Source organism: Heterocephalus glaber, unplaced genomic scaffold, assembly GCF_053883595.1.
Source record: "Heterocephalus glaber isolate CG9 unplaced genomic scaffold, H.glaber_assembly_v1.0 deba00001236, whole genome shotgun sequence".
NCBI lineage: Eukaryota > Metazoa > Chordata > Mammalia > Rodentia > Bathyergidae > Heterocephalus > Heterocephalus glaber.
In genome coordinates this window covers 542539-570134 of record NW_028258223.1, presented here as the reverse complement: position 1 = coordinate 570134, position 27596 = coordinate 542539, and the positions used below count along the sequence as shown (strand labels likewise).

At 42.4% G+C, this 27596-nt stretch overlaps 1 protein-coding gene, 2 non-coding genes and 1 pseudogene across 3 annotated transcripts; all 4 read left to right on the top strand.

Moving 5' to 3' along the window:
* The first annotated feature begins 12112 nt into the window (after positions 1-12112).
* LOC147828188 (transcription factor 24 pseudogene) lies at positions 12113-12683 on the top strand (annotated as a pseudogene).
* A 9259-nt stretch (positions 12684-21942) lies between these two features.
* Rack1 (receptor for activated C kinase 1) lies at positions 21943-26230 on the top strand. The gene is made up of 8 exons (XM_004875125.4): positions 21943-22171; positions 22933-23104; positions 23646-23793; positions 23993-24088; positions 24422-24532; positions 25036-25176; positions 25624-25734; positions 26122-26230. Exons 1-8 carry the CDS (start codon positions 22063-22065, stop codon positions 26185-26187), a joined length of 954 nt encoding a protein of 317 aa, XP_004875182.1. The 5' UTR covers positions 21943-22062; the 3' UTR covers positions 26188-26230.
* LOC147828187 (small nucleolar RNA SNORD95) lies at positions 22438-22505 on the top strand. Its single transcript, XR_015451202.1, has one exon. It is a non-coding gene; the product is annotated as a small nucleolar RNA SNORD95 (small nucleolar RNA).
* On the top strand, positions 23403-23481 carry LOC147828186 (small nucleolar RNA SNORD96 family). Its single transcript, XR_015451201.1, has one exon. It is a non-coding gene; the product is annotated as a small nucleolar RNA SNORD96 family (small nucleolar RNA).
* Positions 26231-27596: the final 1366 nt, after the last annotated feature.

Sequence of the window (27596 nt, the reverse complement as noted above, 5' to 3'; positions counted from 1 at the left end):
GGTAAATAAAATGAATAGGCACTTCTCAAAAGAAGTATAAATGGCCAATAAGTACATGAAAAAAAGCTCAACATCTTTAGCCTTAGAGAAATGCAAATCAAAACTACTCTGAGATTCTATCTTGCCCCAGTCAGAATACATACACACACAAACACACACATGTGTGCACTCTCACTCTGGCAAGAGTGTGGGGAGAAGAGAACCCTTCTACATTGTTAGTGTGAAAGTAAATTAGAACAACTGCTATGGAAATCAGTATGGAGGTTCCCTAAAAAACTAAAAATAGAAATTTCATTTGACTCAGCTATACCCCTCCTGGGTATATCCCCAAAAGAGTTAAAGACATCATACTATAGTAATATATGTACTCGGGTTTATAGCAGCACAATTCACAATAGCTGAACTATGGAAATGACCTAGATCCCCATCAACAGACAAATAGATGGAGAAAATGTGGTACATAATGGAGTAGCATTCTATCACAGAGAAGGATGAATTCAAGTCATTTGTAGGAAAATGGATGGATCTTACAACTATACATTAAGTGAAATAAGTCAGACACAGAAAGTTAAATATTCCATGATTTCTTTTATATGAGAAACCCAAAATATAAGTAAGTTAAGGAGTAAAATAATGGAGAGGTGGTAGGAAACAGGGAGATAGACTTTTTGGAGCTAGAGAAGAGAATCAGAGGAACAGGGAAAGGCAGGGAAGGAAGAAAGGGATCAAAAATGATTATAATATGGGCCAAGGATTTAGCTCAGTGGTGCCACCGCCTGCCTTGCAAGTGCAAGGTCCTGAGTTCAATCCCTGGTACCCAAAAAAAAAAAAGATCATAATATAATATATATGTGGTACTACTTCCCTAAAATGAATTTAATTATTATGTATCACAAACATACACCATTAAAAATTTTTAAAATAAGTCCATAAAAGAGTGTAAGGAGCTGAGAGTAATGCCAGGTTATTATATTAGCTATTATTATTCTAGCTCCCAACAGATGTTCACAAATTCTAGGTCCAAGTCACGCAACTAAGGTGGGCCACTGCCCTGCTCTTAACCAATCACTGCAGCCAAGGGATGTGACGCTCTGGCTGGCCAGGTCTGCATCAAGCTGTGGGGTTGGAGAGACGTGGGCCTATTCAATGACATGCCCTGAAGAGCCAGGAATGGATGGTGGACAGGGAAATCAGCAAATCCTCTGCATGCTGCACCTCTGCTCCTAGACATCCACACACATCATTCTTGCCACAGACACAGGTGGGGAAAGATCGTTAATCAGGATAGTGAAGTTACTCTTTTGCCAGCAAAAGCTCTACACACACCTAGTGTAGCAGAAGATGACACAGAGCTCAAGTCCTCATCCAGATACTGCATTCAGGAACAGGAGCAGGAAGAGAGTCTGGGGGGCTGTGGTCCTTTCACAGAGCCCTGGAAGAGAAACAAGAAGTGAAGATCTGTGGACCTACACAGCAGGACCCAGAGTGTGAGCCTTTATATGCCCCCTTAGATGCATAAGTTCCAGTGAGTCTCCAGTTCATCTGCATTATTCCCTTCTGGTTCCAGTTCCAGAGTGGAAACATCTCCTTGGCCTACCTTGCATCCCGCACCACCCCCCAGCAGGGGGATGAGGTTGCCTCTGAACAGAAGGAAACAGTTTCTGTCACTGCAAGAGGAAAGCAAGGATGCTGCACTGACGTGAGTAATCTCACAGTGTGCATTTCTGGGCCTTGCTAAAGAGACGGAAACGCTGCTGAAGAGCTGGCTGGTGGGGAAGGAGCTGGGCTGCCAGGCAGCTCAAGTGGGAAGGGCTCCCTACCATCCATGCACCTGAGGGCTACCCATTCGTGTGTTGGGGCCACATGCACCATCCTCACTCTAGTCCAATCTTGGCCTTGCCTGAGGGACACATTTAGACAGCAGAGGTAGGGACATGCTTCAGTAGCCAACCTTGCAAAATATTGGTGGATTAACTAAGTTAGCATATACTTCTCCTCCCTTCCTGGTGGCCATCCTAGGTTGACCAGAGGGCTCTGCTTCTCCCAGAGCCTTCTGCACACCTACTTTCCAATCACCCCATCAATGGGAATCAGCTTGGGGGAATCACGCACAGACTCATGAAGTTTCCACTAGAAAGTGATGTGTGTCGCTTCATGGATACAAATAAATCCCACATCCATGCCTAACCCCACCCAGGGCTTTGTACCAAATTCTTGAAAAGAGGAAAGCCAAGTATATTAGCCAAGAACTCACTGCACACTAATGGCACCTACTGCTTGATTTCTCTCTCCCCTTCCTCCTTCCTAACAGTACACTAATCTTATCCAGGATGATAATGTCTCCAGCTGAATATACTCATCTTTCCAGATAGCCTTGTAACTTGGTTTAGTTAGGTTGGACCTTCTTCTGTCCAATGAGATGTCACCAAGTAGGGGCTCCCAAGACTGCTAGATGTGATGTCTTGAGTTGCAACAGTCATGCTGTGAATCTAAGGTGAGTCGGTTTGGATTTGGCCCTGCTGTCTGCATCTCCCATTATTCTGGAGCCAGCACTCCCTGAGCCAGGCTTTTCTTCCTGTGATGGCCAAAGCACAACAGGGCAAGGCCAAGGGCATATGTCCAGCCTCTGCTGGGGCATCTCTGCTAATGTTCCAGTGGCCCAAGTAAGTCCCATAGCCAAGTTTAACGGCCACTAGAGGGGAAGCTCACTTCCCTCCACATTGCAAGGTGCTGAAGTACAATACCAGTACTGGAAAGAGAGGACTTGGGACCAATAATTTCATCTGCCACAAAATGTAACCAAAGAACAAACTTCTGGGTAGGCTCAGCACTTTTCATGGATGTGCTTGTGATCATGTAAGTCCAGCCCAAGCACTAAAACCCAAGAAAACAGCCTCATCTACAAATACATCTAGGACATATTTGGGAAATGATGGAGGATATAGGAGAGCCCTGTTTCCTAAATACTCTCCTCTCCACTTCATCTCCAGTCCCAGGGTCCCCCAACCCAATGGAAAGAGCTAGAAGCCACACACTCTTCCTCAGTCCTAGAGAGTGCATCTCCTACCTCCTTCCATTTCAGTCCTGAGGTAAGAGATTAGGGCTGGGCAAACCGGACAACTGACTGGGCAGAATGTGTTAAAGTCATAAAAACCCAGAGGACAGGGCCGGAGATTTAGCTCAGTGGTTCCGGTGCTGGTCTCACAAGCGCAAGGTCCCGAGTACCAAAAAAAACCCAGAGGACACGCACAGAACACAGGACCCAAAATGACTCCACAGCTCCTCAACACTGTACATAAAACCAATCAGAAGGTGATATTTTCTTTTGATTTTTGGAGGCAAGTTCTCACTGTGTAATCCAGGCTAGTTTCATTTTTAAATTAGAGCTGTTGGACAGTCACAGTAACTTAAAATTCATCATCAGAGGTGCAGAAAACATTAATAAGGTATTAAATACTACAGTAAATAAAATTACTGGACCATGCATTTAGAAAAGCCATGTTTAATAGTAAAAAGTTCTGGTTATACTACTTAATCAAAAGATCTTTCAGCTCTGGACCTAACTGTAGCACATCCTTATTTTGACATAATTTATCCTGTTGTGCAATTACTGCTATGCCCAACCAAATTTGGGGGCTTTACCACTTATGAAGTCTGACTTCCATGTCAACTCTTTAAGAGCTCCTTGAAAGAACAAGTTTTAATTTTCACCTCAAACTGTCTGACCAAAAACTACAGGACATCATTACCACATAAGTTAAAACAAATGGAATAAAAACAAAAGCGTTCCTTATATAATGAGCAAATTACATGATATTTTAACTATTTTGCAGTTGTAGCACAAGAAAAAACTACTTCCAAGGTACTGCAGTGTTTGGCATTTTTACTGCAAGTTTTATTTTTTATTTTATTTTATTTTTTGGTACCGGGGATCAAACTCTGGACCTTGCACTTGCGAGGCAGGTGGTGGAACCACTGAGCTAAATTCCCGGCCTTTTACTACAAGTTTTAAATCATAGTGTTACTCCACAACTCATCGCTAAGAAAGTGGCCGTGTTTCTAGGTATAAAAATCATTACATCTCGTAGGCAATACGGTAAATAGTCAAAATAAGAAAATTCTTTTAAAAATTAGGTTTTTGTTGTTTTTTATTTAATTTGTTTTTTGGTACCAGGGATCAAACTCAGGACCTTGTGCTTGCGAGGCAGGCGCTAGAACCACTAAGCTAAATCCCCTGCCCTAAAAATTAGGTTTTTAAAAATGCACAATGTCTTGATAATTACCAGTTATCTCAAAGGCTAAAATCAGAAAAATACAGAATAGATGTACTTGTTAATATTATTTTACTTTGAAAAAGCCAGAATGATCCCAAGAAATAAGCAATAATGATAAAAGATGTGATTAATATTTTGTATCTCTTTTAAGCCCAAGCAAACTTTCACCTCAAGGAGGACAAGTTTGACTTTAATATTTTTTTTTTGGTACCAGGGATCGAACTTGGGATCTTGCACTTAAGAGGCAAGCAGCAGCTACCGAGGTCCTGAGTCACGCGGAAGACACCGAATCACCCTGCTGCAGACAGGCAGCCACCTGGTTCCACACTACAAAGATGTAGAGGACACCAGACCACCAGACCAAGGTACCGAGTCCCACTGTTCCCGGCCCAGAGGTAGGGGCTTCTGAACCATCGTCCCACTGCTCCTGGTCCAGAGGAAGGGGCTTCCCAGTCACCATCCCTCCTGCTGCTCTCAGCCCAGAGGAAAGGGCTTTTGGGCCACCTTCTGTCCCACTGCTCCTGGCCCAGAGGAAGGGGCTTCTGGGCCACCATCCCTCCCACCACTCCGGCCCAGAGGGAGGGGCTTCTGAGCCACCATCCCACTGCTCCTGGTTCAGAGGAAGGGGTTTCCCGGCCAGCTTCCCTCCGGCTGCTCCCACCCACAGGAAAGGGCTTTTGGGTCACCATCCCTACTGCTGCTCCCGGCCCCTGTCCCACCTCACCCAGCTCAGAGGAGGTAATCCGTGCAGGCGCTAACAGCCCCCCACCCCAGTCAAAATGAGAACACACATAAATAAGTCTCAAAACCAGACTTCCAGATCACCTACAGCAACCCCAAAGGGAAATGAGATGGAACCCTCTGATACTCAACCACCTGGACCCACTGAACTGGCAACAAAAGGGGATCTGGAAAAAATGAAATCAGAAATAATTTCTCAGATAACAGGAGAAATTGTGCCCCTAGTGCAAGATATGATTAATAAATCTAGAGAGGAGCTCAGGAATATGATGGAATCCCAACATAAGAAACAAATGGAATCCATAAAACAGATGCAAAGAGATTTCCAGGACATGAAAAACTCCATTGAAAGTCTACACAGCAGAATGAGCCAATGTGAGGACAGAATTTCAGATACAGAAGATAAGATTGCAATTAGTGACCAGGAAAAGAAAAATTGCTTCAAAATTATAAGGGAGCATGAGAAATCAATCCAGCAGCTGCTAGCTGATGCAAAGAAGAATAACATAAGACTGATTGGGCTCAATGAAGAAACAGGAGAGAGTGGAGATGACATAAAAAATCACTTCACAGAAATAATGGCAGAAAACATCCCAAGCAGGGGAAAAGAGCTTCACATACAGATAAGTGAGGCATATAGGACTCCAAATAGTCTTGATCAAAAAAAATCTACACATAGGCATATAATTGTTAAGATTCCAGAAACACAACAGAAGAACAAAGTTCTCCAAGCAGTCAGAGAAAAGAAACAAATCACATACAAAGGAAAGCCCATCAGAATCACAGCAGACTTCTCAACACAAACCAGCAAGGCAAGAAGAGCTTGGAGTGACATATTCCAAGCCCTGAAAGAAAACAGCCTCCAACCCAGATTGATGTACCCTGCAAAACTATCTTTCAAAATGGATGGAGAAATAAGATACTTTCACGACAAAGAGCACCTTAGGAACTTCCTGAATACCAAACCAGCACTCCAAAGAATTCTACACAATATCTTAGGAACAGACATTGAGGATCACAACCCCAGGAAGCAAAGCAGAATGAACCCATCTGGCATGACACGAAATTAAATGTAAAGGGGGACAACCCAACAAAATGAAAAAGTCATGGCAATGACAAGTCAATACACTTCAGTTATAACCATCAATGTTAATGGTCTCAATTCACCAATCAAAAGAAATAGACTGCCAGAATGGGTCAAGAAGCAAAATCCAACAATATGCTGCATACAAGAAACACACTTAATTCAAAAGGAAACTCATAGACTGAAAGTTAAAGGGTGGAAAACAATACTCCATGTGACACGAACCCGAAAAAAAAGCAGGAGTAGCTATCCTCTTTGCAGATCAAGTAGATTTCAAACCAACACTGATTAAGAGAGACAAAGAAGGACACTACATCCTTGTAAAGGGAAGAATCCAAGAGGAAGAGATGACAATCATAAATATGCACCAAACACTAGTGCACCCAACTATATAAAACAAATACTAATGGACATGAAAAGTCATACATGCACTAATACAATTGTAGTGGAGGACCTCAACACCCCACTGTCACAAATAGATAGATCAACTAGACTAAAAATAAGTAAAGAAATACTAGAACTCAATCAAACTCTTGAACAAATGAACTTAACAGATGTTTACAGAGTCTTCCACCCCACAAAATCAGAATACACATTCTTCTCAGCTGCACATGGGTCATTCTCCAAAATAGACCACATACTCACACATAGAACATGTTTAAGTAAGTGCAAAGGAATTGAAGTTATCCTCTGTATATTATCAGACCATAGTGTGATGAAATTGGAGATCCATAGCAAAAGAAACTCAAAAAAATTCATAAACACGTGGAAATTGAACAACACACTTCTGAATAACCAATGGGTCACAGAGGAAATTAAAGAAGAAATCAGACAGTTCCTTCAATTAAATGACAATGACAATACAACATATCAGAATCTATGGGACACAATGAAAGCAGTCTTATGAGGGAAATTCACAGCAGTGAATATGCATATTAGGAAAACAGAACAAGCCCAATTAAACAACCTGATGCTGAACCTCAAGCTTCTAGAAAAAGAAGAGCAGGACAACCCCAAAGCTCATACAAGGAAGGAAATTATAAAGATCAGAGGAGAAATCAATGCAATGGAGACTAAGAGAATGATACAAAAAATCAATGAAGCCAAGAGTTGGTTCTTCGAAAGAATCAACAAAATTGACAAACCTTTAGCCAACCTTGTCAGAAAAAGGAAAGAAAAGGCCCAAATCCATGCAATTTGGAATGAAAAGGATGAAATGACAACAGACCCAGCAGAAATCCAGAGGATCATCAATACCTACTTCCAGAACCTATACGCCAATAAGATGGACAACACTGAAGAAATGGACAGATTCCTAGATACATATGAATTAACAAAGTTGAATGAAGAAGACCTAAAAATTCTGAACAACCCAATATCAACCAATGAAATGGAAAATGTAATTAAAAACTTATCAACTAAGAAAAGCCTGGGCCCTGATGGCTTCACTGCTGAATTCCACAAGACATTTAGAGAGGAACTGCTGCCACTACTGTTTAAACTCTTCAATGAAATTGAAAGGGAAGCAATCCTCCCAAATTCATTCCTGGAAGCAAGCATCACCTTGATCCCCAAAGCAGAGAAAGACCCAACTGAAAAAGAGAACTATAGGCCAATCTCACTAATGAACATAGATGCAAAAATCCTTAATAAGATAATGGCAAAGAGAATGCAGAAGATCATCAAGAAGATCATACACCCTGATTAGGTGGGATTCATCCCAGGGATGCAGGGATGGTTCAATATATGAAAATCAATTAATGTAATACACTATATCAATAGAGCCAAGGACAAAAACCATAGGATTATCTCCATAGATGCAGAAAAGCATTTGACAAAATCCAGCATGCATTTATGATAAAAACCCTACAAAAAATTGGAATAGATGGTCTCTACCTCAAACTGATAGAAGCCATCTATGAAAAACCAACAGCCAATATCATACTAAGTGGTCAAAAACTGAAATCCTTCACACTCAAATCAGGAACAAGACAAGGATGTTCACCATCACCACTCTTGTTCAATATAGTTCTGAAAACATTAGCCAAGGCAATTAGACAAGAGAAAGAAATAAAAGGAATAAAGATAGGTAATGAAGAAGTCAAATTGTCATTATTTGCAGATGACATGATACTCTATATAGAAGACCCCAAGAACTCCACCAAAAGTCTTCTAGACTTAATAAGCAAATTCAGTCAAGTAGCTGGTTACAAGGTCAACACACAAAAATCAATAGCTTTCCTCTACACCAATGACAGACTCACTGAGAGAGACATAGGGCAAATAATTCCTTTCACAATAGCATCCAAAAAACTGAAATACCTAGGAATCATCCTAACAAAAGAAATCAAAGACCTCTTCTCTGAAAACTATGGCACTCTGAAAAGAGAGATTGAAGATGATATCAGAATATGGACATACATCCCCTGCTCCTGGGTAGGAAGGATTAATATAGTGAAAATGGCCATACTTCCAAAACTGCTATATAGATTCAATGCAATCCCAATTGAGATCCCAGCAGCATACTTCATAGACCTCGAGAAAACAATCCAGAAATTCATTTGGAACAAGAAGAGACCCAGAATAGCAAAAGCAATTCTAGGTAACAGAGACATGGCAGGGGGTATCACAATCCCCAACCTGCAACTCTACTACAAAGCTACTGTGATAAAAACAGCATGGTACTGGCAAAGAAACAGACTTGAGGACCAGTGGAACAGGTTAGAAGATGCAGAAACAATGCCAGACACACTCAGCCATCTTATCTTTGACAAAGGAGCCAAACACCCTCACTGGAGGAAAGATAACCTCTTTAATAAATGGTGCTGGAAAAATTGGGCTTCAACTTGCCAAAGATTAAAACTGGACCTATATCTCTCACCATGCACTAAACTAAAATCAAAATGGATTAAAGATCTAAATATTAAAATAGAAACTCTGAACCAGTTGGAACAGAGGTTAGGTAGAGCCCTTGAAGACATTGGTGTAGGAAAAGATTTTATGAACAAAACCTCAGCTGCCCGTGAACCAGCACAAACAATCAACAAATGGGATCTCTTCTTATTAAGAAGCTTCTGCACAGCAAGAGAAAGCACCAGCAGTGTGAAGAGACAATCCACAATGTGGGAAAAAATCTTCACCTGCTCTTCCTCAGACAAAGGTCTACTATCTCGAATCTATAAAGAACTTAAAAAGATCAGACCTCCCAAATTGAAAGACCCAATCCGAAAATGGGCATCTGAAATGAACAGACATTTCTCACACAAAGAAGTAGAAATAGCAAATAAATACATGAAAAAATGTTCAACATCACTGGTCATTCGAGAGATGCAAATGAAAACAACTCTGAGATTCTACTTCACTCCAGAAAGAATGGCTGCTATCATGAAATCAACCAATAACCAATGCTGGCGGGGCTGTGGGGAAAGAGGAACCCTGATCCACTGCTGGTGGGAATGTAGACTGGTGCAAGCACTGTGGAAATCAGTATGGAGATACCTCAAAGAACTAGGACTGGAAGTCCCATTTGACCCCACTATTCCACTACTGGGGATCTTCCCCAAAGAATTAAAAGAATCATACCACAGTGATATATGTGCACCCATGTTCATAGCAGCACAGTTTGTAATAGCTAAAATTTGCAAACAGCTCAAATGCCCATCAACTGGAGACTGGATAAAGAAAATGTGGTTTTTTATAAAATGGAGTCCTACTCGCCATAAAAAATGAGAAATTAGAAACATTTATAGCTAAGTGGATGCTCATTGAGGCGATCCTCTTAAGTGAAATAAATAGGACACACATGTGTAAATACCAAATAGTTTCTCTGGTGTGAGAAACTGAAAGTGTAAAGAAGGACTAAATGTATAATAGGTAATGCGAAATAGGAAGAAAAGGGGCAAAGGGGAAGGAAGTGGGAGGCCTAGGGGAAAGGATAGAAGGGAATTGGATTAATATGAGAAAATGGAAAAATAGGAACAAAATCTTTGTAAATAGGGAGGAATGGAGGGGTTGAAGGGAGGGCTGGGCAAGGGTGAAAAACAAGAACCAAGAGAGACTATGTAAAGGTGCAAATTTCCCATGATGAATGTCATTATATTGTATACCTAAAATGTACCAATTATTAGAATGAACAATCGATAATGTAAAATAGGAAGAAAAGGTCCAAAAGGGTAGGGGTAGTGAGAAGGGCAGGGGAAGGGAAAGAAGGGAAAGGAAAAATGATGAGAAATGGAAAAAACGGAAATAAAGTCTTTGCAAATAGGGAAGGGTGGAGGGCGTGAAGGGAGGGCTAGGAATGGGGAAAAAATAAGAACCAAGATGCATTATGTAAAGGTACAATTCCCAATGAGAAATGTAATTGTGTTGTATACCTACAATGTACCAATAAAAGAATTTAATACAAAAAAAAAAAGAATTGACAACTAGGACCTCATCTTATTAAAAAGCCTTTGCACAGCATGAGAAACCACCAACAGAGTGAAGAGATAACCTACAGCATGGGGAATAACTTTTACCAGCTATTCATCAGACAAAGGACTACTATCTAGAATATATAAAGAAATCAAAAAACAATTCAGACCCCCCATAATAAGATCCATTCCAAAAATGAGCATGTGAATTGAAAAGATACTTCTGAGATGAAGATTTAGAAACAGCAAATAAGTATATGAAAAAATGTTCAACATGACTAGTCATTCGTGAAAGGCAAATTAAAACAACACTGAGCCTCCATCTCACTCCAGAAAGAATGGCTGCCATCTACAAAAAAAATGGCTACTATGAAGAAATCAACCAAATACAAATGCTGGAGGGGTTGTGGGGGGAAAGGAACCCTTCTCCATTGTCAGTGGGAGTGTGGACTGGTGCAGCCACTGTGGAAGTCAGTGTGGAGATTCCTCAAAAAACTAAAACTAGAGGTTCCATTTGACTCAGCTATTTCCTTTCTTGGTATCTTCCCAAAGGAATTAAGAGCATCACACCACAGCGATATATGTACACACATGTTTATAGTGGCACAGTTTATAATAGCTAAATCTTAGAAACCGCCAATGCCCATCAACCAACAAATAGGTAAAGAAGGTATAGTTGTGGGTGTTTTGGTACCAGGGATTGAACTCAGGACCTTGCACTTGCGAGGCAGGCAGCAAAACCACTGAGCTAAGTCCCCAGCCCCAAGAAGATATAGTTTTTTATACTATGGAGTACTACTCTGCCAGAAAGGATAAGCTTCAGATATTTAGAGCTAAATGGACGGACTCTCACATCATACTCCTAAAGTGAAATAAACGGGGCACATATGTTTGAATACTGCATTGTTTCTTGCATGTGAAAAACCAAAAGTGGAAATGAGGACTAAAACGTATAACAGATATTGGAAAATGGGAAGAAAATGTTCAAATGGGAATGGGAAGAACAGAAGGGTCTGGGAGGGATGAAAGGAAGGAAGAGACAAGAAAAAAATAAAAATAGAAGGAAAAAATGGAAACAAAGCTTTTGTACATAGGAAGGGGAGGGTGTTTGAAGTGAGGAGAATGAGCGAGTGTGAGGACAGAATTTCAGATATAGACGATAGGATTGCAATCAGTGACCAGGAAAAGAAAAATCTCTTTTAAAAAGTAAGGGACCGGAGAATCCTGAACCCGACCCGCGCAGCGCGGCTCCTGGGTCAGAGAGGCAGCGGCTGTCGTGGTCCCAGGGAGGCCAAGGTCCCCAGGGAGGCCCGTTCCACCTCGCCTGGGGTCCGCGGGAAAGTACGCGCCTCTTTCCCCGCGGGCCTGGCGGGAAAACATTCCCAACCCCCAAACAGGTGCCGAGCCCGGGCTGTGCACCCGAGAGCTGCCTTCCGTGGCCGGGTGGCCCTTGCGCCTAATTTATTCGTGCAAACTCCACTGCGCGCCACCTCATCCGGAGGAGCCCAGAACTCTCAGGCCGGACCGCTACCCTCAGACCCCAGGAGGCAAAACACGCCCCAGGGGAAACGGACGCGGCGTGCGCAGTTCTGGACGCCACCATGGACCGCGGCCGCGGGGCAAGCAGTCCACCGAGCGCCAGCGCAGAGCCGGCGCTCCCGGCCTCCAGCATCCGCGACCCGAGCCCAGGGCGCACTGGGCCAGGGCCGGCGGCCCCCGCGGTCGGAGCGCGTTCCGGGAGCGGGCGGCCGGCTGCGGCGAACGCGGCGCGGGAGCGCAGCCGAGTGCAGACTCTGCGGCACGCCTTCCTGGAGTTGCAGCGCACCCTGCCATCTGTGCCGCCGGACACCAAGCTGTCCAAGCTGGATGTGCTGCTGCTGGCCACCACCTACATCGCGCATCTTACCCGCAGCCTGCAAGACGACTCCGAGGCGCCGGCAGACCCTAGTCTGGGCGCTTTGCCTGGTGATGGCTACCTGCACCCGGTCAAGAAATGGCCCATGCGCTCAAGATTATACATCGGTGCTACTGGTCCGTTTCTGAAGCATTCTGTCTCTGGAGAAAAAGCAAATCATGACAGCACTCCAACAGACTCACAGCTTTAGGGCACCTCCTGATGGGAGCTGGTAGAAGTGGTGGTTATTGTTTTTATGCACTATGAAATAATTCTATATTTATTAAATCAGATATTAAAAAACATCACTTCTGAAAGTTTATATTGTAATGTGTTCAGATTTATCTTCCTGAAACATGAAATGAGTCTTGTATAAAACACACTGCTTATCTGTTCATTAGCTCACTGCTAATACAGTGCAAGAGAAACTATTAGAAAAAAGGAAAGACACAAAAGCAAACTATACACACGCACACACACATAATCTCCAGAGAATGCACACATTTTCTGTAGTGTATTATTAGAGATTTAAAAGCCAGTATCTGTCAGTACAGTCTTTCTAGTATGTGTTTATAATATACCAGTGTTCCATTTTTGTGAAAACCAGTTGTCTTTAGTTGGTCTAAGAAGCCATTTCAGTTGGAAGATGCAAGATCATTTATTCAGTTCTTCTATCTATATATGTGTGAATAACTGTTGCAGTAACTTCTATAACAAGTTATTTTTCCTTCCTAGAAAACTCGGAGTATTAGAAATAGTTTGCTCCTAAAGACAAGGCATGTTGCCTTTCTAGAAGTTCAGCCAATATTAAGAGATGACATACAAGCTTCCAGTTTGTTGGAGGTACTAGGAATATATACAGCCAGTATAAATAGTAGTCCAGGAGTCACTGGGCTGCAGGGTTTGTCAGCCTTCCTCCTGGTCAAACCATATCCACCCCATCCTCCTTCAGGTTCCAAGCTAGGTGAACAGATTTAGCTGTAACCACCTTGTAAAGACTGGAATTTGCATGACTATTTGGGTCCTTGAGTAAATTTCCTTGATCATCTTCAGCCAGTGATGATGTCAGGCTCCTTTTTTCCATGTCAGCTGTTCACCAGGGCTACCTCTTTGGTCATTATGAAATGGGGGAAATCCTGTCTAATTTTGAAATTCTGGCACTGATCTGCACCTTGAGGGTGTCTAAAGACCCCTCGGTTTTCCTGAAATACATTCAGAACTGAGCAGACACCCCTGAATCTTCACCAGTAGACCTCGCCCACTGTTCTACACACCATTAAGTGCCCAGGAAGTAACAGTTGTGATTACACCACTGGTTTCAATTTTCAACAGGAGCCTGATGAAAAATCCTGTGAAATAGTAAAGCTTTGCCTTTGGGAATACTTTTAAATTTCTCTTCTTGTCTGGTTGCAAATGTTTTAGTGCCGAAGAAATGTTATTTCTGTCATAGATATTTTAAGCATTTTATTAAATTGCTAAATATGCTAACAGCTTTAGTAAATTGGAAGATCTTAGAGAAATTGCATATGGTCAGAGCCATGAATAAAGATGTTTATCAGGGAACACATGGAACCCCAAAACAATGGAGTACAGCAGAGATACCTGGAAAAATATCAACATCAATTACCTCTTTGCTGACTTAGATTCCCTTTTATCATTTCTTGCTTTTCTTTTCAATCCCTACTATACTTTCCAACATAAAGTTAATTTATTTTTCAACCCAGTTTTAAAGTTGTATTTTCTTTTCACCTCAGTTTTCTTCCAGCTTTTGGCAGGGAAAAGAAGTAAAAGATCATTTGAAATCAAGAACTATCACTCAGTTGATTCAGAGTCCATGACCTTGTTTTGGCTCATCGCCAATAAATTGTAAGTTTTATTATTTTAATGTAAATATTCTTAAAATGTGACCAATAAAAAGATTTCTACACATTAATATGTAACACAAACATGTATATTTAAGTATTTGTGAATATATTTATCTACTCGCTTAACATTAAAAGAAATAAAAATTACAATAAGATAATGTCCATTCATGATAAAAAAAAAAACCCTACAAAATACTGGAATAGATCATCTTCACCTCAATCTGATAAAAGCTATCTATGAAAAAACAACAGCCAATATCATACTAAATGGTCAAAAACTGAAATCCTTCACACTAAAATCAGGAAAAAAAACAAGGATGTCCACTATCACCACCCCTGTTCAATGGTTTTGAAAACATTAGCCAGAGCAATTAGACAAGAGAAAGAAATAAAAAGAATAAAAACAGGAAACAAAGAAATCAAATTGTCATTATTTGCATATGATGACATGATACTCTATATAGAAGACCCCAAGAACTCCACCTAAAGTCTTCTATACTTAATAACCAAATTCATTAAAGTAGCTGGATACTAGGTCAACACACAAAAATCAATAGCTTTCCTGTACACAAAAAACAGGCTCACTGAGAGTGAGCAAACAATGGGGCAAACAATTCCTTTCACAATAGCATCCAAAAAATTGAAATACCTAGGAATCAACCTAACAAAAGAAGTCAAAGACCTCTTCTCTGAAAACTATAGCACTCTGAAAAGAGAGATTGAAGATGATATCAGAAAATGGAAAGACATCCCTTGCTCCTGGGTTGGAAAAACCAACATAGTGAAAATGGCCATACTTCCAAAAGTGAGGTATAGATTCAATGCAATGGCAATTGAAATCCTAGCAGCATACTTCACAGACCTTGAGAAAACAATCCATATATTCATTTGGAACAAGAAGAGATCCAGAATAGCAAAAGCCATTCTAGGCAATAAAGACAAGATAGGGGCTATAACAATCCCCAACTTTAAACTACTGTGATAAAAACAGCATGGTACTGGCAAAGAAATAGACCTGAGGACCAGTGGAACAGATTAGAAGATGCAGAAACAACTCCAGACATACTCAGAGACCTCATCTTCAACAAAGGAGCCAAACACCTTCACTGGAGGAAAGATAGCCTCTTTAATAAATGGTGCTGGAAAAATTGGGTTTCAACGTGCCAAAGATTAAAACTAGACCTATGTACTAAACTGAAATTGAAATGGATTAAATTTCTAAATATTAAAATAGAAACACTGAACCAGCTGGAGCAGAGGCTAGGTAGAACTCTTGAAGACATTGGGGTAGGAAAAGATTTTATGAACAAAACCTCAGTTGCCCATGAACTAGCACAAACAATCAACAAGTGGCATCTCTTCTTATTAAAAAGCTTCTGCACAGCAAGAGAAACCAACAGCAGTGTGAAGAGACAACCCACAATGTGCAAAAAAACTTTCACCTCCTGTTCCTCAGACAAAGGTCTACTATCTAGAATCTATAAAGAACTTAAAAAAATCAGACCTCCCAAATTTAAAGTCTCAATCTGAAAATGGGCATCTGAAATGAACAGACATTTTTAAAGAAGGTGAAATAGCAAAGAAACACATGAAAAAATGTTCAACATCACTGGTCATTCGAGAGGTGCAAATGAAAACAACACTGAGATTCCACCTCACTCCAGAAAGAATGGCTGCTATCACGAAATCAGCCAATAACAAATGCTGGCAGGGCTATGAGGAAAGAGGAACCCTGCTCCACTGCTGGTGGGAGTGTAGATTGGTGTAACCACTGTGGAAAACAGTATGGAGAAAACTCAAAGAACTAGAACTGGAAATCCCATTTGACCCAGCTATTCCCCTGCTGGGTGTCTTCCCAAAAGAATTAAAAGAATCAGGGACCACAGATTTAGCTCAATGGTACTATGCCTGCCTTTCAAGGGCAAGGTCCTTAGTTCGGTCCCTGGTACCAAAAAAAAAGAATCAGGGGCCAGGGATTGAGCTCAGCGGTTCTGCTGCCTGCCTCACAGGTACAAGGACCGGAGTTCAATCCCTGGTACCAAAAAAAAAAAAAAAGAAAAAGAATTACAAGAATCATACGACAGTGAAATATATGCACCCATGTTCATAGCAGCAGTTTGTGATAGCTAAAACTTGGAAACAGCTCAGTTGCCCATCAGCTGGAGACTGGCTAAAGAAAATGTGGTTTTTTTCTATAAAATGTAATACTACTCAGCCATGTAGAACAAGAAATTAGAGACATTTATAGCTAAGTGGATGCACACTGAGGCAATACTCTTAAGTGAAATAAATAGGACACACATGTGTAAATACCGAATCATTTCTCTGGTGTGAGAAACTGAAAGTGTAAATAAGGACTACAAGTTAAAATAGATAATGTGAAATAGGAAGAAAAGGTGCAAAGGGAAAGTGGGAGGGGTAGGGGAAAGGAAAGGAGGGAATGGAAGATGAGAAAATGAAAAGAATGGAAGCAAAGTTTTTGTAAATAGGGAGGGGCAGAGGAGTTGAAGGGAGGTCCAGGGAATGGGGAAAAAAATAAGAACCAAGATAGAGTATGTAAAGGTGCAAATTCCCAATGATGAATGTCATTATATTGTATACCTAAAATGTACCAATAAAATAATTTTTTAAAAAAGAAATAGCCATGAAAAATTTATAAATGTTTTAAATTAACTATGAAAAACTAGAAAGTTTGTGATGTATAACTAATTGTTTATAAATTCTTGAGGAATGTGGTTAAGATAAATGGTATGATTTTTTAATATTACAAGCAATTCAGTGAATTCTCAAAAAAATGAGAAGTCTATTGTATTTTAAAAAAATAATAAAACCATTAACAAATTCTTACAAAGTGTGGGAAGGTTTGAGGGTATAGCTCAGAGAGAGGTAGGGTACTTGTTTAGTATGTCCAAGGCCCTGGGTTCACCTGCAGCACTGCAGAAAGAAAACAGAGGGGAGAAATATAAATGTAAAATAAGATTTTACATGGTGTCTGACATTTTAAAAATGGGATGTTGGCAAACCTAGTATTAAGGCAGGTAAGTGGTTTCTTTATCAGAGAAAATCTCAAAAGAGGGTGTTGAGAATAATGGGGGAAATGGATGGAACTTAAATTAGAAATAGCTTTAGTGCCAGGGATTTAGCTCAGTGATTCTGGCACCTGCCACGCAAGCGCACGGTCCCGAGTTCGTTCCCCTGTACCAAAAAAAAAAAAGAAAAGAAAAGAAATAGCTTTAGTAAACAAGAAGGCTCCTCCCTACATAAACGCTTCCTCTGGTGAGGTTCATGTTTAGGCTCTTCTACCTTTCTCTCTCCTCTTAGAGGACAGGGATCCAAAGTTGGTCATAGCCCTTTGGTTAACAGTTCCTACTGGATTGGCACCAAGCAAGGGATGTCTCCACAAAGTGGCCTAGAAGAGAGAAGAGGAACCCTGGAGATCACATCCTCTTTTTCTCTCTGCCATTTCGTAAGCATGCACACAACCCCCCCACCCCCTATAAAAAAGGATAGGATTACTCACCAGATTAGAGCTATTTTACCAAATTGGGGGGAGGGTCCTCTTCACCCCTTGTATTCTATGGTGAGCTAGCCAGCCTCAAGTTTCCATTTTAGAACCCTGTTCATCATAAACTCTCTCCAAGGAAAGCTGCAGAAAAAAACCTTAGGCCTTCTGTTTTTCTCTACCATCTAATGCTGCTTTAAATCTTTTAACAAGAAGTCCGTAAACTTGCCTTTTCCTGGCATTACCTAAAGCTGCTTGCCTGAGCCAAATGAGGGTTCACAGAGGAGAAAACAATGTAACCATGTGTCAGAGCCGATTGAAGTGAGGGGTGGTTGGAAGTCCGACCCCTGTGGAAATCTCTGGCCTGGAAAATTGCTTAGTTCACACGGAGACGCAAGTGTAGTAGTTTCCCTCTTCTTTTGTGCCCAGAGAGGTAGTAGTGTGACCTGAGTCATGGGCAGCAAACTGGTTACGGAGTGGGGGAAGACGGGGCTTCCACAACCACTGGGTAACCAAAACACACAGGTGGAAGCAGAGTTAAGTACTGGAAAAGAATCGTCAGTTGGAAGTGCCAAGGTGTCAGGTGGTATGCAAGGCGTAGGGTGCTAGGAGGACAGTCGCCAGCCTGTGGAGGAAACAGCCAGGACAGTGCCCTGTGGACCTCAGAAGAGACTTCCAGGACAAAGACTCTGTGGTGGTACATGCCTGTAGCCCCAGAACTCCTGGAGGCAGAGGCAGGAAGATCACAAGTTCGAACCAACTGGGCAATTTAGAGACTTAGTGAGACCTTGTCTCTAAATACAAAGGAATGTAGCTCATGCGAAGGCTCTGAGTTCAAGCCCCAATAGGGGAGACTTTGAGGAAGGCAGGGTCCTCTGCAGAGGACCTGGAGAACAAGCTGTTTTAAGAAAGGTGTGCTTGGGCCTGGGATTTAGCTCAGTGGCACTGCACCTGCCTTGGGAGCACAAGGTCCTGAGTTCGATCCCCGGGAAGGAAGGAAGGAGAGAGGAAGAAGGAAAGAAAAGAAAGAAAGAAAGAGGAAGGAAGGAAGGAAAGAAAAGAAAGAAAAAGGAAAGAAAGAAAGAAGAAGAAAGAAAGGAATGAAAGAAAGAGAAGGAAAGAAAGAAAGAAGGAAGGAAGAGAGGGAGGGAAGGAAGGTAGGTAGGTGTGCTGGCCTTCTCAGTACACCTGGGCAGCCATAGTTTGCAGCCTCTCTGTCGGTGCCCTGTGCATTTATAAAGCAGAATTTAAAAGAATATCAGTTCTCCTAGCTGAAAGCAGTCTAGCAGCTCCCTACTCAGGTTTGGCCCCACCTCCTTTCCCATAACTACTGACCTCCTCCTGGTACTGATAAGGTAAACAGTTATATTACTATAAATGAAGTTTTGTAACCCCTGAGGAACCAAATGCTCTGTATACAACTGTGTTCTGTAAACCCAGTTTATGACACTGTGTTCCCATATGGTTCATAAGACACTTTTTTTTTTTCTGGTACCAGGGATCAAATTCAGTACCTTCACTTGTGAGGTAGGCGTGGTGCCACTGAACAAAATCCCAGCCCTAAGACACTGTCTTCTTACAGGACTAAATTACTAAACTTTCTGACCTTGTCTTGTTCCAGTAAACTCACTGCATCACTAGAAAGATCACCCCCTTCAACCAAATGTTGAAAAACTGGACCTTCTCTTTGTTCAATCGCTCAGCCTTGGGACAAAAGTCTGTTGAGCCTGTGTTCACCTTAATAAAGCCTTCTGATTCCAATTTGGTCTCTCTTGACTCTTCGAATTTTGCAACATTATAACATCCTTCCTATAGGCCTTTCAGGGTCCGCTGCCAAGGTCCAGTCCTAACCCTGGGAGCCTCTACCTCTGTCTCACTGCTTAGTCCTCCCACATAGCAGCTTTTGGCACTGGAAGAATATTCCCCCACACACGAACAGAATTTGCTCTCACGGCTGCCTGATTTATTGTTGTTTCAGGGTTTTGTTTGGTTGGTTTTTGGGGCGGGGGAAGTTTTCTTTTTGCATTGGGGTTTATTTATTTTTATTGGTACCAGGGATCGAACTCAGGTCCTTGAGCTTGCTAGGCAGGTGGCAAAACCACTGAGCTAAATCCCTGGCCCTAGCACTGGGGTTTAAACCAAAGGCTTTCAACACTGCAATACATCCCCAGCTCCACCCCCCACCCCCTTTTTATTTTGAGACAGGATCTCACTCGGTTGCCCCCCCCAGGCTCAAATTTTCGATCCTTCTGCCTCAGCCTCCCAGAATGCAAGGGTGGAGCCACCACACCTGGCTTGCCTGTGTCTACTCCAAACTTCATTAACCTTAGCTTCCTTCCTTTCCCATGGAATGTAGACCGCAAAAAACAAAACAAAATGTTCCCTATCTATTTTTTCTTTTCTTCACAGTTGTATGTCCAAGATCTAAAACAGTCTGGTACTCAACAAGGTACTGCCTAAAGTCTGTAGCATTTACTCTGCTAGGCATTGTTCTTCTGGGAACTTTACCCATTTATTCTTTTAGTTTTTGTTTGTTTGTTTTTTGGTACCAGGGATCGAACTCAGGACCTTGCACTTGCAAGGACCAGGACCAGGCAGACGCAGAACCACTGATACAAATCTCCAGCCCTACTCTTCTAGTTTTTAATATTTAATATTAATACTATTCCCAGTCTCATTTCACAGATGAGAAAATAGGGTTAACACATTACAAACAGGAAAGTAAATATATTAATTACTCCCTTTATTTTGGATAAATATTATTGGCTGGATGCCTCTAATCCCAGCACTCCGGAGGCGGATGCAGGATTACACCGAATTTGAGGGCAGCCTGGCCTGCATAGTGAATTCAAAGCCACGCTGAACTATAAAGTGAGACCTTTTCTCAAAACAAAGGACTGGGAATGTAACTCAGCACCAAAACGCTGGGTACAACCAGAGAACAGTAATAAATAAATTGAGAGGGGATCGGGCGTTGGGGCCGCGCAGGAGGCTGAAGCATGATGATCCCAAATTTGAGTTTGGCCAAGGTTACTGAACGAGATCCCCTCTCAAAATTTAAAAATGGATGCTGGGGAATGAGGTCAGCGGCTCCGCAAGGTCCTGAGTTCAATCCCTGACACAGGAAAAAAAAAATTTTAAATGGCTGGGGGTTGTAGCCCAGGAGCATTGGCATGACTTTCATGAGGTTCTCAGTCTACTCCCCAGTTTGGGGGCCAGGGTGGGGTGTGGGGGTGCTCCCAGCACAATCTCAGTCAAATGTTTCCGACCGCCGCGTTACGTGTTTAAACTGGCTTGGTTGGGCAGAAGGCCTGCATGCAGCCAGGAACTCCTGTTCCACTGTTTCCTAGTCCAGCCTCCTACGCTGTGGCGGTACTCGGGTCCCGCAGGCTTCTTGTAGGGTGGCCAGGCCTATAGAGAACTTTTAACCAGTCCCAAGAAGCTAAAATTGCTTTCACTTCAAGCCTTTACAAAAATTTCTTTTCCACCGGTATCAGAGATCTAACTCAGGACCTTACACTTGCCAGGTACGTACGGTGCCACTGAGCTTTATTCCCAGCCCCTAAGGCAGTTTAAATTCTGAGACACCTCTCTGGTAAACCGGCTAGAAAGAAAATCTTTCAGCTCCAGCCTTAATCCTCCCAGGTCTAAATCCTTTCACACATGGAGTGCCTCTACCAACGCCAACGGAGCGTCTTAGGGTCATGGAAATCTGTTGAGTTTGATAATTCATCTGAGCACGGTTTAAAATTTACTAAAACTGCTTAACACCACATTTCTCAAACTACCCACTGCCGCTGCACTCACGAATTTAAAGTGAAGCTCCTCCCACGTTGCGTTCCCAGAAATCAAAGGGAAGGGTGGTGCTCGCATTACGCCATGTATGGGCGCAAATGCCGCGAAGCTGGGTTACGGGTATGTGCCGTACAGTTCCCCTCTTTCGTTCTTCCATCATTATAAAATTGCCTAAGGAGATTTTTAAACACTTAAAATAGTATTAGTTTTAGAATGTTTTTTTACAGCTCTGAAAAAGTTATGTTGCATGGCGGAAGAGACCATAATATACGATTTCACCTCGCCCTTTTGCGCTATATGCGCCGCCATCTTGACCAACGGTGAATCATGGGGGGCGCCATTTTGCTGGGGCAGACGGGAATTTCCGGTTCCGGTGGGAACTGTTCTTTCTTTTTTAGGCTGCAGGACTCCGTGATCGGCGGTGGTGGCGGTTGTCTCTTTGAAACATCTGTTGCCATCCTCTTCGGTGCAGCGACACCCGCACCTGGCATCATCATGACTGAGCAGATGACCCTTCGTGGCACCCTCAAGGGTCACAATGGCTGGGTAACCCAGATTGCTACCACCCCACAGTTCCCGGACATGATATTGTCTGCCTCTCGAGGTACGGGCTAAGGTGCGGGGCAGAAGGTTGGGTGGCTGGGCATTGCATGTGACGCGTGGCTGGGTCAGTGGCAGGTCCAGGAGACTCCTCCATCGGTATAAGTTCGGTGTGCAGTCCCGAACTAGATCTCAGCCTTGGAGACCCACTTTGCAGATAACCTCGCTGAGATAACCCCTGCCTGCCAGAAAGGTTGAGTATTTCTTTAAATTTCATACCTGCGCTCCAGCAAGTGTTATTAAGTTTGCCCAGAGGGCTACAAAACGGTCGCAGCGATGATGATTTCAACATGCCATCTGAGTCCTCGTGCTGAAATACAGAGGCTGTTTCTGAGCTGTCGCCCGGCCCTCGGCTCGGGAAAGTGCTAAACTCCAGAGCCCCTTCTAAGTCGTATTTGGAAGCTTTCTTGTGCCTCCCATTTGCGCTCATTTCTGCCAAGAGGCCCTCAGATACAGGTTTCATACCCAAACTTCTGTATTTACCCCATTAGACTTAAGGGAAGGTATAGAATAATGTTGAATTTATCTGACTCTCAGGAAAGGGTATCCATAATCTCTGGTTTAAAGTCTAATGGTACAGCTCAGATATACCTGTTTCTGTTCAGGATTAGTGAGTCATTCGCCCGTGGATAGTAACTGCTCCTAACCCTACAGTAACCACCTGAGTTAAGTGACCTTTTCATTTTGTTAACCCACTCATGACCCTGAGACACCTGGGATTCCTTACTGGTTTTCCTTATCTTTTATTTTACCTCCTTTTTTTAGACAAGACTATCATCATGTGGAAGCTGACCAGGGATGAAACCAATTATGGCATCCCTCAGCGTGCTCTGAGGGGTCACTCCCACTTTGTTAGTGATGTTGTCATCTCCTCAGATGGCCAGTTTGCCCTCTCTGGCTCCTGGGATGGGACCCTGCGCCTCTGGGATCTTACAACGCAAGTAGTTCCTCTGGGGTCTTGGGGAAGAAAGCTGGGCAGAAATAAGGTAGATGCCTTTGGGAGGTGGTGTCTTAGAGGAGATCTGGTCCATTTGGGAGGATACAGCTAAGAATACTTACGGAAGACAGTTGGCAGTTGTTTAGCCTTCTTTCTTTGAGCTAGATACTCTGGGTTGCTGAGGACTAGCCTAGTTGAATATATTTTGCCAGATGTAGCAGGAACTTGGCTATAGTTTGAACATACTCTGTCTTAAAAGCTGTCCTGAGTGGTCAACTGTTTGGCAGGTGTAATAGAGGATCCTGGTGATGACAGATGACATTGTCAGCCAATCCCCAGAAGGGAATGAGGACATGTCCTGCAATTCTGAGTGGATTCTCTCCCATAAACTCAACCAGAGGCTTAGTGTGATCCAAGCCACTTCCATGATTGTATGAGCAGTGTCCCATTCTTGGTCAGGGACAGGCCAGGGTAAGGATCTGACTGGAAGGAGAAAGTTTGTCAAGTCTGTCTAGAGAGTAACCAAGTACTGTTCTCCCAGGGGCACCACCACAAGACGATTTGTAGGCCATACCAAGGATGTGCTGAGTGTTGCTTTTTCCTCTGACAACCGACAGATTGTCTCTGGATCCCGAGACAAGACCATAAAGTTATGGAATACTCTGGGTGTATGTAAATACACTGTCCAGGTAAAGTGAAAGCAGGGACAGAGCACATGTTCAGGGTTGTGTCCCATCCTTTTGCCCTTGGGTTGTTTTAAATTAGGCCTGCAATCTAACCTGGGTCTTGAAAGTTTGGGTTCTCAGAAAATGAATGCAATGTTACTTACCCATGGGGCGGGGAAATCTAACGTATCCTGGGATGGAACTGTTTCTTTTCATCCTGTAGGATGAGAGTCACTCGGAGTGGGTGTCTTGTGTCCGCTTCTCACCCAATAGCAGCAACCCTATCATTGTCTCCTGTGGCTGGGACAAGCTGGTCAAGGTGAGCTTCATGCCAGGGTACAGGGCCTTTATGAGCCACAGTGTGGCCATTACCTCCCTTGGTGGTCCTAGGCTTCAACTGTGAACATTCTGTAAGTTATCTCCATTTACTTTTTCTCTCTTGGTGTCTTTTCAGTACATGTCATTAGTTTTTCATGTTTGGTCTGAAATAACTAATTGATGCTTCTCATAGGTTACCTCACAGCTTTTGTTAACCTGTTTTGAGTGACATTGACATGAATAAGCCATGCCCTTTTTTGGTTGAACTTGAACTCACCTCATCCTGGCCATTCTAGAGCTAGACTGTTTAATCTGTGAATGTCTGTCTTTGTAGGTATGGAATTTGGCAAACTGCAAGCTGAAAACCAACCATATTGGCCATACTGGCTATCTGAACACTGTGACAGTCTCTCCGGATGGATCCCTGTGTGCTTCTGGAGGCAAGGTACTTGGAAGCTAGGCATCCTACTCGATGGTATTATAGAATATTGTAGTTTGTGTCTTTGACATAAAGTGGCACTTTAAAATTAGCCAAGTTGTCCAAAAATACGTGTTTGTTTTGTTTTTTGGTTTTTTTGTACCGGGGATCAAACTCAGGTCCTTGTGCTTGCGCAACGGGCAGTGAAACCACTGAGCTAAATCCCTGGCCCCAAAAATACATTTTTTGTAAGATAAGAAAAGCTGTTTTCTATAGTTCCCTGAAGCAATAGGTGAGCCTTTGTTTTCAGAACTTATCATAGTGAGTTATTTGTAAGTTGTTAGAGGCTCTTAATATAGCTAGTAAGGTTTCATGCATTGAATAAAGGGTTTAGAGAAATACTGTACTTGAGTCATTAGCTTTTAGAAACCCAGCGTACTGTGGGGAAAATGAGAATCAGTTTTATATACTCTTCAGATGGTTGGGATTGACATGTGGAAGAGGTTGTTCATCTTTTCCTCTCTGCCCAGGATGGCCAGGCCATGCTGTGGGATCTCAATGAAGGCAAGCATCTTTATACTTTAGATGGAGGTGACATCATTAATGCCTTGTGCTTCAGCCCTAACCGCTATTGGCTCTGTGCTGCTACTGGCCCCAGCATCAAGATCTGGGTGAGTGTGGCTATATGATGGATTTAATACCTGTCTGTATTCTAACCACTACCCCTGCCGTACTAATATTGTGATGGCTATATGTGCCGATTTACTGGGAGTCAAGCTTCCTGAATAAATGCTGACCATTAAACTGTTTAACGGAGACCCAAGAAGGTTAAAATTTCCTAGGATTAAAATTCTGGCAACAGGAGGGAGAGATACTGCCTATTAAAATGGATGACCAGGTAGGTTGACTTACTAAACCTAGGCATAACTATCCTTTTGGTCTAGATAATTCTTTGTTGTGGGTATTCATCGTGTACGTTTTAGGATATTTAACAGTATTATTTTTAGCTAGCAGCTAGATACTTCTAGGCATTGCCACATACTCTTATGGGGAGCAAAAGAGAACTCAGTATTGTAAGTGTTAGGTCTGTCCTTATTCTGGTTTTGACCTGTTCCCAGGACTTGGAGGGTAAGATCATAGTCGATGAACTGAAGCAAGAAGTTATCAGTACCAGCAGCAAGGCAGAACCCCCTCAGTGCACCTCTTTGGCCTGGTCTGCTGATGGCCAAGTAAGTGGATCTGTCCTCAGGTGACTGCCTGTACTTGTCTCCATTTTTTCTGCTGTGTCTAATCAGTCACAAGACTAGTGTCTGACATAAAACGACAAGCTGGCCAGGTTGATTAGGGTAAACTGGTCAGCTGTGCCAGTGAATGCCAAGTATGTATTCTGCATCATAGAAAAGAGTGATCTAGAGGGTAGTGGTTACTTTCAGTAACCTACTTTAGTTTTAAAACGTCTTGAGTCCTTATCACCAGCTTGTTCTTCCGCTAGGAGAATGTGATCAGCTCCTGCAATCTGGTGGTTAAGGGGAGGGGGCTCTTAAAGGAAAGGCCATCTTGGGACTGCAGAGTCCATTGGCTGAGCCTGACATATGATTGTTGTTTCTCCTTTACAGACTCTGTTTGCTGGCTACACAGATAACCTGGTGCGCGTGTGGCAGGTGACTATTGGCACCCGCTAGAAACATGTCAGCTTTAAAAAATAAACTGGCTTTCTAAAACTGCCTTCAGTTCTAACTTTTAGACAGTATTTTTTTCAGCAGCAGCAGTGATACATGCTTGTTGTAATCCCAACTATGTGGTAAGCTCAGGCAGGAAGATCATTTGAGGCCAGCCTGGGCAAGATAGCAAGACCCTGCTTCAAAAAACATAATAAAACAGATACATTTCTCTGCTAAGCAAAAAAGCATCTTACCTATGCTGTTTACAGGTTAAGACAATTCAGATGGCAATGGCAAACGTAAGCATGTTGACCAGGGGCTTTGTGGGGAAAGGGGGCGGATACCAGTCTTAGTTTCCTATAGGATTGGACTGGCGTCAGAAGTGACGTTTATGGGAAGTCATATAGGTTAGTTTCCCAAACATTCCCCTTATCACAGGTTCTGTGTTGTAGGTCATATTTGTGACCTGCTGTAAGCTTAGGGAGATTTTCTTGAGCATAAGTGACTATTTCAAGGTTGTCACAGTCAATTTAGGAATAGATCCCTCAGGTTGAACTCCTCTAACAGCAAATTAAAGAGGTGAATGTACCCATTCCTTCAAAGTTACACTTTCAGGAAACATTTCAGGTTACCGTACTCTCCATCAATTTGCTGCTGAAGACAATTTTTTTTTTTTTTTGTCAGAGTAACTTCTTAGCAGAGGAATTGGTATTTACTCACCCAATTCCTTTCATAAGAGGCTAACAAAGTATTATAAAATATAAATATCACATTGCCTCGACTCAAATCTCCAACCCAGGTTATGAGGTAAAAAAGTTAATACAGAACTATCATTATTTTAAGCAATCCTGATACAGGCATGTAGCAGTAACTAAAACTTTTTTTTTTTTTTTTTTTTTTGGTACCAGGGATTAAACTCAGGACCTTGCACTTGCAAGACAGGCAGTGAAACCACTGAACTAAATCCCCAGCCCAAGTGGTGGTACTTTTAATCACCATTCAGGTTCCTTTGCTGCTAACCAAATGATAAACACCCCACATATTTTGGGGAAAGATTTGTTCAAAGTTAGCTCTGGAGATGTAGGGTCTCTTTGCCTCGAATCTAAAGGTGGGCAAGGGTCTTATAGTAAGAGGAAGGGAGGGACCATGTTGCAGTGCACAGTTGTGCAGTTCTGGGTAAACAGCCACAGCATATTAAAGGCCTGTATGCACCCTTCATGTCTTTAGTCACTTCATAGTGGTAAGGAAACCTGGTGCTTCTGATTCAGTTGTATGTGCTCACACTGGAAATGTGTCCCAAGGTCCTGGTTTTGTCTTTGTGAAGGTTTTTGAGGAAACTTCAGTCTTTCCTAGCATCTCAAAGCAGAAATAGAGTGGCAAATAATCTCAAAATAGATTCTAAGTCATGTGCCATTAAATCAGGTAGTGTT

Bases quoted from the DNA above. Each gene is read 5' to 3' on its own strand.
- Rack1 (XM_004875125.4), top strand. From the start codon at position 22,063: ATGACTGAGCAGATGACCCTTCGTGGCACCCTCAAGGGTCACAATGGC. The intron at 23,105-23,645 runs GCAAGTAGTTCC...CTGTTCTCCCAG, and splicing joins CGCCTCTGGGATCTTACAAC to GGGCACCACCACAAGACGAT. The intron at 24,533-25,035 runs GTACTTGGAAGC...CTCTCTGCCCAG, and splicing joins TGTGTGCTTCTGGAGGCAAG to GATGGCCAGGCCATGCTGTG.